General features: G+C 40.9%; 1 protein-coding gene across 1 annotated transcript in view; it reads left to right on the plus strand.

The window, feature by feature from the left end:
• The first annotated feature begins 3,255 nt into the window (after positions 1–3,255).
• CCDC83 (coiled-coil domain containing 83) overlaps positions 3,256–10,246 on the plus strand; it is a 17,831-nt gene continuing 10,840 nt past the window's right edge. Inside the window, exons 1-4 of the mRNA XM_010161956.1 lie at positions 3,256–3,320; positions 6,346–6,430; positions 7,523–7,691; positions 8,395–8,562. Coding sequence (XP_010160258.1) covers positions 3,256–3,320; positions 6,346–6,430; positions 7,523–7,691; positions 8,395–8,562 — 487 coding nt within the window. The remainder of the gene's footprint in view (positions 3,321–6,345; positions 6,431–7,522; positions 7,692–8,394; positions 8,563–10,246) is intronic.

A 10,246-nucleotide genomic window follows, 5' to 3' on the forward strand; every position in this document is an offset into this window, starting at 1 on the left:
GGACGGAGTAGAGACAGTGTGTGGGTGCAACAGGGAGACGGGCGGTGACTGGGTGCCGAGGGCGGGGGGGTGCGGTGGTGACCGTTCCGGCCTTGAGGATGCGGGGCGGGAGCAGGGGCCATGAGGCCGGGGACTTGGGTGGTGGCAGGGTGAGGGGAGATATCGCAAAGCTTGGCTGTATAGGGAACTCTTTGGTGGGGGGTGCTCAGAGGTGGCGTGAGACAGTGTGGAGGGGCTTAGGCACAGCGTGGCAGTACCGGTGGTCTCTGCGGACAGGGGGGCTCTGGATGCTGAGGGGTGGCCCAGTTTCATCTACTGACATGTCTGGTGATGAAGGGGGTAGTGAGAAATAGGTGCAAGGAACGTGCAGGAAGGGATTGAGGGCAGAGGGATTCGTTAGCCTGTTTAGGAGATTGGGAAGGGGTTATGGTGTGGCTGCAGAGATAATTATTGATGAGGACTGAGGGCGCAGGGCCTGCTGATGATGCAGCTGCTTGAGGTTCAAGGTTAATAGTGTGAGTGCAAGTGCTGGTGTGGGTGGTGGTAGTGATTGTGCTCGTGTGAGTGGTTGAGCTGCCATACAGGTGTTCCCTGCAGTGAGTGTCTGGAAAGTCATAGTAGCTGGATTGCAGTGTCTAGGATCTGCTTGCTGCTTTTGAGAATGTAATGGCAGTGTAGTTATTGATTGAGAAAATGCTGGTAGCGATAGTAAGGTCTATGAGAGTTATGCCTCGTGATTTATTTGTTTAGGAGAAGAAATAAATCTTGCCCTCTGCAAATGTTTCCCTGCTGGTTTAAAATCTGCAGTCAATTTTCAGTCCCCTAAATAATGTTCCCTTCTCTCTCGTGTGTATTTTCTATGGTTTGCAAAATCTAGGAAATCTGTTATTATAGTATGTTTTGTTACTTTGTTGTACAGCTCAGTGGCTTTCTTGTTGCTCCCTGTACAGGAGGAATTTCGTAAATATATCACTGGAGCTTACCTGAGGTTTTGAGTTCCAAAAAAACCCTACAACCTTTTCAAAGTACTGCTGCTCAAAACATTTCTGCTTGTATCCAGTTTTAAGCAGGGATTTTGATTATCTGTTTAGTGGAAGGGACAGAAATAATTTAAAACAGTTAGGGATTGCTGCAGTGATCTTCCATTTCTGAGGAAAACCAGTAAAACAAATGCTTGAGTGAAAGCGGAATTAGTACCAGCCCCATTAATTCTGCACTGGAGAAGGATGTCAGATTCTTTTTTATACTTAAAATATGTACCCTGCACTTGTGCATTTGGGCTGGAAATTTCAAAGGGGTCTAGGGAAGCAAAGTACCTAACTTCCTGTCCCAGTGAGATGTATTTTCTTAATTCAGTGGGTGGTTTTTTTTTTTAATTTCAGTCTTACAACAGTCACGTGTTTATGATTTTTTTTGGAAGTTTCATGACAAATATTGTATTCAATAATCTGAAGCTTAATTTATAATCTGAAGCTTAACTTGAACTGGTATCTGCAAAGGTGGTGTGTGACTATTAAGGAGTAAATACGTCTTCAGACACAAGTGGATGCTTGGGTACAAAAGGATTTTTTCTTGGATTGTAAGCATCCCTTTTAAGGTTTACTGCAGTCATGTGGGGGTGCTGTGAAACAGCCATGATTGTATTGAAGTTTCACAGTAGAAATATTTTACTCATGTGTAGCAACCACTGAAAGTTTGATGTGGGACACTGTGGAACTTCAAGATGTTGCTGGTGGGAGTCAGAATTTTCCAGGTTTCTGTGAATGGAATTAGCTGTAGCTGTGACATAAATAATCAGGTGGTGTAAAGATGGTGATCAATAGCTCTAGACAATTGTCCCTGTGAGTGTGACCTTTTCTTCAGCAGCAGAACAGACAAAATCTGCACTAACAGGTTTCCAACAGAGTGGGAGTAAAATTCTCCTGGATAAAACATTATGAAAAAGATATTCCAAGGTCTAAGGTGCTGCGTGGGAACATAGACTCCAAGGTATGTTTACCTTTTCTTTCGCTTACCTTGTAGAGCTGCCACACAGTGAACATTCCTTTCACACGCCTTTCTGCCATATAAAGCACAGTGCCTGCCCTCAGCACCCTCCCTTGTTTCATCAGCAGGCATCAACTACTCATCCAGAGTAGAAAGTTATGTGATATACAGAAAGCTGACACGGTCTTGCTTCAGGGTAAGGCGAGTGCAGCCAGAAGGCATGCGCCAACATATGGATTGCAGTGAGTCTGTCCATAGTTGGTTTAACTTCATTTCCTTGATTTTACGTTGATTTGGCAGGCTTGCTGTGTGGTTTTCCACTGCTCTTTTTGGTTTTTCTTCCCCCCACCCCCCACCCACCCCCCGTTTCCTTGTGCTCATTTTAATAGGAAAAATATCCAGCCTGCTTTATTTAGTCACAGAACAAGGTGGTATCAATTTTAGCTATTACAGTGATAATCGTTAAAATTCAGGACTTGAATTCAGAAAAGCAGTTTAATATGAAAACAGGTTATATATCATGTTTCTACTCATTTGGTAATAAACCCTCCTGTGTTATCCAAACTAATCTGGTTTTGGCATTTGATTATGTGCCTGTTAAAAGTGAGGAACCTTCATAAGTGCCCTTTTCCTGGGACTTTTTTATTTTATGTAATATATGCTACCATTACAGAACTCTTCATTGTCAGTTGAATTCTGAGGCTGGTAGTTGTGACAACACGCCCAGGGAATAGTGCTGACATGCATAACCCTTCAGAGGGTGGTTTTGTTCCAGCTCTGACAATGAAAACTGAAATCAGCGTTGCAGTGAAAGGCAAATATTCATAGTGCTAGGAGAACAGAAGGAGAGGGAGAGGGATGCATATTAACAAGTGGACTCGATAAAAGAAGCCTGATAAAGAAACAAAGGCCTGGAAAAAGAAACAACTGCTTGTTTGATTTGCAAGGATGTAAAGCCCAGCCTGCAGCAAGGGATGCAAAAAAGTAACTAGTGAGAGAGGCCACTGTTCACAAACCTGTCTTTACCCAGGACAACACTTCAGGATGTCCCAAAAACGTGGGCCTGAGTGCTGCCCTGGGCGGGATTATTGTTGTCAACAAAACATCTCGCTCTGTGTATTTCAGAATTTGTCACAAGTGACAAAGGCTGATGAACATATGACAATTTGTAAATTATTCATTTCTGTCTCTCTTTTTTTTCCGTTTTCCCTTTCTGCTTGCTTTTTCCTCTATTTAGATCTAACTTCTCGCACAAGTACAACAAAAAGCATGGAAGAGAAGAAGAAAGAGGTGAAATCAGCAGAGCAGCTTGCAGAAGCCTTACTAGAATTTCAGTAGGTTTAATATATTTAACTTTTCACTTACGTAGAATAAGTGAATGGATAAAGCAGGTAACAAAGAACTTAACTGATTCGGAGCCTGAGCTGATTCACTGTGCCAGTTGTTTACTGTTCTTTTGTGCTCTTGTTTTGGGTTTTCAAGGCTATTTTGGGTATATATACACCTTTTAAACTATACCTATAAGAAGGCATTTAAGTGGGTCAGAAATAATTTTATGCTGTTAGATTATAACTTGGTAAAAAGAGTTTTAGAAAACAAAACCTCCACATTTTTGTCTTTTAGTATCCCGCTTTTGATCAGCACAGTCTGAAGTTGCAGGATCCTATTTGGTTGTATTTTTTAGGATTCCTTGGTGTTCACAGAGGCATGTAGTCACTAGCCAGAATCTCAACACCTACAGTGTCACTGTTCTTCTGTATTTAGTTTCTACAGCAACAGTAGGGGAAAAAGAGAAGAAAAGTATTCCTTCTGTCTTTATATTTCTCCCTCTCTCCTCTCTTTCCAAATTCACCTCTGTAATCTGTAACTTCTCTGTACCTCTTGACTGAACAAAGCAGCACAATCATACAAGTGAATTATCTGTCACGTTCTGCGTTAGGATTTATCAAGTGTGTAGTATTTATTTAACTTCTGTTCCTGTTCCTGTTTTTCTTCTGTCCATTGAAGAATGGCTGCTGTTCATAGCGAGTTTGTTAGTTTGCATTTTCACACCTCTGTAATCTGTAACTTCTCTGTACCTCTTGACTGAACAAAGCAGCACAATCATACAAGTGAATTATCTGTCACGTTCTGCGTTAGGATTTATCAAGTGTGTAGTATTTATTTAACTTCTGTTCCTGTTCCTGTTTTTCTTCTGTCCATTGAAGAATGGCTGCTGTTCATAGCGAGTTTGTTAGTTTGCATTTTCAGTACAGTTTTCTGTTTCAGGAATGGTTAGGAAAAACAATCCCATTAATTATTTGCCTGGGTAACACAACTGACAAAACTGTCATGGTGCTGGAGAGGAGTGTTGTTTCTAGACATTTAAATCCTCTAGATGAAACCTAGTATACAGAGTTGAGAAAAGTTGTATCAAAGGAATCATCAATCTACCTGGTTTGTAGCTCTAATCTGACAAATACCGTAGAAGAATAATCTAAAGAGGGAAGTTCCAATATGTAGCAGACAAAATAGCAAATTCTACTCATATAAATTTTTGACATTTAACAGAGTGATGGATATAGACTGCACTTCATGGAAAATCTTCAAGCAGCAGAAATTAAGATCAGCAGCAATTTCCAAAATACAGAAATGGTTTAAAATGGCAGGTAATTTAGGAGTCACACTGTGCAGCCAAGGTGTCACTTCTGTCGAATAAGTTATATGATTTTGCTGTAACCATCACCATCATACTCCCATGTCTCCCCTTTAGTGTCTTTAATATCCTTGTACTTAATGGAGAACCTGAAGAACACCTTGGAGCACACTGACACCAAAGGATGCAAATCTAGTAACCTGCAATTTGCATGGCTGAGTGCTCCAAATTTAGCCATGATAAATTACTTCTTTTCAAACAACTTAATACAATGGGAGGGAGGGGGAACAAAAAAACCACCCAAATCAAAACCTCAAGGAACAATAGCTACTGAAACAGTAAAAGATACTGTGATAATTGTAACACTTGCTTCTATTGTGCTGTATGGGGAATGAATTCTGGGAACAGAAGGAAAGAGTACAGAGGATTTTGCAAATAGATGCCATTTGCATTCTAACGTTTCTCATTCTAGAAGACAGAACACCAGGAAAAAATACTTATTTTACAGCTATGGCAAACAGGATGACCAGTAGGCTGTGAAAATTGTGAAAGCTAGTTTGTTGACAGAAATGTGTGAACATACTTGGAGGATACGACTCGAGCTGCAGTCCCTATTCTCTTTGTGTTTTTTAAAGGCTAACAAGTTCTTGGTGTACAAATGTAGTTTGTGAAGCTTATCAAACCACGTTTTCAGAAGAACTGAATCCTATTTAATTCTTCAGTTTGGGATTCATCTGTCCAAGCTAGTTGCCTAGGCTTTCTCTAGAGTGAGTGGTGCATAATAAATATTTCTGGAGCACAAATAGTCTTGGTCTAAAAAAGAGCTGTACAATAGGTCAGCTAAACCACATCCAGAAAGAATAAACCAGCTTAATCCTCTCCAGTGGTTACAACAGAACAGAGTAAGCAGGGAGTCTCTCAGTAGGAGTATGAGATCCAAACTAACATGATATATGTGGGGAATAATTTCTTTATGTTTAGTGATAGGACAGTGGTATTTACCCAAATAAGTCAAGCAGTGCCAATGGCCTTCTGGGATGCATTAAGAAAAGCATGGCCAGCAGGTCGACGGAAGTTATCCTCCCCCTCTACTCTGCGCTGGTGAGGCCTCACCTGCAGTACTGTGTCCAGTTCTGGGCTCCTCAGCTCAAGAAGGACAAGGAACTACTGGAGAGGGTCCAGCACAGGGCCACTAAGATGATGAAGGGCCTGGAGCACTTTCCACATGAGAAAAAGCTGAGAGAGCTGGGTCTGTTTAGCTTGGAGAAGAGGAGGCTGAAGGGGAATCTTATCAGTGCTTATCAGTATCTAAAGGGTGGGTGTCAGGAAGATGGGGCCAGGCTCTTCTCAGTAGTGCCCAGTGACAGGATGAGGGGCAGTGGCCATAAACTGGAAAACAGATGGTTCAGCCTGAACATGAGGAAACCCTTCTTCACTGTGAGGGTGACAGAGCACTGAACAGGCTGCCCAGAGAGGTGGTGGGGTCTTCTTCTCTGGAGACTTTCCAAAGCTGCCTGGACTTGTTCCTGTGTGATCTACTCCAGGTGATCCTGATCTGGCAGGGGGTTGGACTAGATGAGCTCTAGAGGGCCCTTCCAACCCCTCCCGCTCTGTGAATATAATACAGATATAAACATTTCAGTAGTTACATCTAATTTATTTTAAATAATCCTTCTCTCTTCCGTTTGTGTAAGGATGTCTCTCTCTTTACTCTTTCTCTACAGAATTGAGACAAAAGAAGCAGCAGTTGATCGGGTTTTGTTTGATCTGAAACAAGTGGAAAAAAAGAACGAAGAATATCACAAAAGGGTAAGTGGCTATGCATCCTTCTCCCAGCATGTTTTATATGTGGTAGTTTAACTCACAGATTCAGTTTTATTCTTTTAATCCCAATACTACATTCAATGAAACTAGTCATTGCTCTGAATTTCTTACAGTCAATGAAGCTGGAGATAGTGAGTCACTTTATGTGCTTAGAAGTTTAAGTGTTATCTGAATTGAATGTGACATAAAGCAAAAATGTTCTGAATATAATCGTGCAAAAAACCAAAAAGGAGCTGCAGGAGTAGAACGCTGCAGAATAGGCCACAGTACTAAGGTAAAGTAAGTTCAGTGGAGGTGTTTTCCAGTCGTGAGATCCTCAGTAACCACCTAAGTATTTAATCTTACTCTGCAGCAAACATAGGACAGCGAGCGCCCTTTGAGTAGGTAACTTTACTACAGCACATTCAGATGTGTCTTTTTAAGCAATCTGACAAATATTCTCAAGGAAGCCAAGAATGCACTTTCAGCACAAAGAAGAGTAAACCACTTTAACTTACTTTTTGTCAGTAGTATTAGCAGATCTTAGCAATATTGAGGTTTACTGACCTGCTTTGATTCCCATCTGTGGTGATAGAATTGCAGTTTTCTGTGAGAGTTTAGTTAGTCTTGCAGACTTAGCTACAGTGAGAAAGGAACAAAGAAGAAAGAGCATCACAGTTGTCTCAGTGTGGATTCTAGCACTGCTTGACTTGCTTAATCTACACACTTCCTTGTGGATTAAGAGATGTGTAGAGTCATTTTTCGAACAAGGCTGTGTAACTACTGATCACACCTGAGTGACACTTTAAAGAACCATATATGAAAAGCCTTATCTGATGGTTGAGAGCAGTGAACTTTGAAATGGATGTATATAGTTACCTAATGAAATTAATGCAAATCCCTCCAAAATCCTTAAACCAGATCATTTGGTTAAAGTTGCAGCCTGCACTTCTTATAGCAATGAAACATGGAAACAATGTCTCCCTGTCCTGCCCGTGCCTGATACTTGCCCTGCTTTTGTAAAGTATCCATCTGTTTAGCTATCCTTGGTATTCTTTTCAGTCCTGAAATGCACTTCAGTCTGTTGTTCTTTCATAGAATGACCTCCTGAAGGAAGAACAGCAGGCACACATCAGGCACATACTAAGACAAATAGAAGAAGAGAGGAAAGAACAAGATGAAAAGGAGGTTGTAACTAGGGATGATGTGGAAGGGTCACTGAAAGAAATATGTCAGTACGTAAGGGACAAAGAACGACTTCTGAAAGGTATGTAGTGAGGCATGGAAGTGTGGCTTGCAGTTTACACAGTTAGAACTGAGTACTCTTTCTGCATTTTAAAGAGGATTCAGCTCCCTTGTTGCATAAAAAGCATAAAGCTTTTCCTCCCCAAAGTTAAGCTCTTCAAACGTGACGTGAGGTTGTGGAGGGCTTATAAATGAATCTGTTAATTAAATTGAGTTAAACTTCAAAATAAGTGAGAGTCTTCTAGAAAAAGAGCCCATGTGTTAGGCTCTGTTTTGTTCCTTCCAAGGGATGTATATCACAGTGCAAGTAATGAGGCTTCATATTTTCCATGAAGTTGAAATTCATGAAAGCCCTGTGTACTAGCTCCACTGGAAGATAAAAAAATTATTGATGGCAGCAAAACTGAGCGGTTTTGATTGCTGAAAATTCTGGCTGCCATTCCGGTGATTCTTACTGGGAGTGAAGTCATGTGTGTCTTTGGTTACAACATTTCAGTGTGAACTGTTGGCAGAACAAGATGAAGCTGTTTTCAGCAATGACAGTGGCCCTTGACACTGTGTAAGGCCATCATGTTGTCATGTACTGTAGTGCAGAAGAATCACTCTTCTTTCTCCAATTCCAGTGAAAGTGCCTTTTTAAGAGAATCTGATGAAGTAATAAGAATTATGAACTATTGCTTCAAGAAATTGGTAATGAACTCGTCTTCTGACACTTACTCCAACAGATCTGCACTCCCAGATTGAAGAGATTGACCAAAGGCTTTCAGCAAAGGAGGGTGAGAGGGATTACTGGTTGAAGTACAAAAATTTAGGCAGTAAAACACAGGCCAACAAGATTATGAAGCTGGAAAAAGACATCAAGGAAGTCAAAGATGACCTTCACAGGGCTTCAGGTCAGTTCACAGCAAGTGTAATGCAAGTATTACAAACAATTCTGTGTTACTTCTGTGAATTAATTATGTTATAAGTTTAGTTTAGTGTCAGGCGAGAGTAATTTATGTCAGGTTTTGCAGTCTAAACTAGACTGCATAGTCTGTAAAATGGAAGAACTCTCTCTATGAAAATCTCTTTATTAGAGAATTCCTATGAAGTTGCAGAAGTTATGAACACTTAAAGAATCTGATAACCTTGTCTTCTGATGATCTTCTTGTAAAATATAGGCAATCCATATTTTAAAAATATTTATCATGAATGACAATGGTTTTCTAAAAATAAGTCTACTTGTATTTAAGTTGCCTGCACCCAGGACTCCCTTAGCAGTCTTACTTTTTTTAAAATCATGGAATGGTTTAGGTTGGAGGGACCTTAAAGATCATCTAGTTACAACCCCCCTGCCGTGGGCAGGGACACGCTAAAAATGTTGACTCTGCTTTTGTTGCTTCTTATCATGCTACAAGCACTTCACGTGCTGAAAGCTCCTTTGATGGGGAAGTAGTATGAGCTTATTCTTGGAAGAGTCTTTTGAACAGATCGTGCTGGTTTAAATGCAGAACTAGAGGGAGCTGTTTAACCAGTGGTCTGAACTTTGCCACCCCCCCGGGTTGCATAGTCTCAGGTATGAGGTCCTGCAGAACTGCCAGTACAGACATATACACATACTGGGAACTGTATCAATACTGATATGACAGTGGAATTAATTTGGGAGCTTTTGTATTCTGGTGCTGAGTGCTTTACAAAGATTTCTTCACTACTGCATTATTTTAAAATCATGGAGATATTTAGCTGTTGCATACCCATGCTTCTAACAGGGGAAGGATATCCTGGTTTTCTTCCTTTACATCCCTCTCAGTATGCATGACCACAGCCAAGCAGCTGGTAGTAACAGGCAGTGACACTGCCCTAAGGGTCTCTGTATATTCTGTGCCAGCCATTACCAGGCATCAACTACTGTGGATAAGAGCCAGCTAACTATCTTTTCGTCTCTTGAAATGTATTGTATCACAATTAAGATCTGCACTCTGTTCTCTACATTGCCAGATAGCTTGTCAGATAGCCACCTTAGTATTCAGGACAGGTTGATATTTTTCCTTATGCGTTTCCCATCTTGTTAATCAATTTACAACTTCACTGTATAGCTGCTCAAACATGAGTTGGAAAACAGAATGGGCTTTTATATAGAATGCCAGAATGAGCCAGCAGGAACATTCAGTCTGACCCCCTGCATGTCACAGGGTACAAAGCCAAAAATTTGTGGTTGGACGGAAGTGTATTTATAGAAAGGCTGTTACAGAGGAACATATAGCAGTTGCCTAATTAAAATACTGCAGAACAATGCTGCCAGTACTGGATGTTAGCATACTGTTTAACTCAATTTCCTAAAAACAAACTTATAAAGTGGCTGGGGAGTACAGTCTTCTAGCTATCAAAAAAAAAAAAAAATTCTAACAATCTTCCAGAGTGATGTGGCAGCCAGTTAAGCTTGTTCAGTCTTTGAATGTCTGATGGGCTTAGGGAATCAGAGAATGGTTTGGGTTGGAAGGGACCTTAAAGATCATCTTATTCCAACTCCCCTGCCCATGGCAGGGGGGTTGGAACTAGATGGTCTTTAAGGTCCCTTCCCACCCAAACCAGTCTGTG

This window comes from Eurypyga helias, unplaced genomic scaffold, assembly GCF_000690775.1.
Source record: "Eurypyga helias isolate BGI_N326 unplaced genomic scaffold, ASM69077v1 scaffold12092, whole genome shotgun sequence".
NCBI classification, from domain to species: Eukaryota; Metazoa; Chordata; class Aves; order Eurypygiformes; family Eurypygidae; genus Eurypyga; species Eurypyga helias.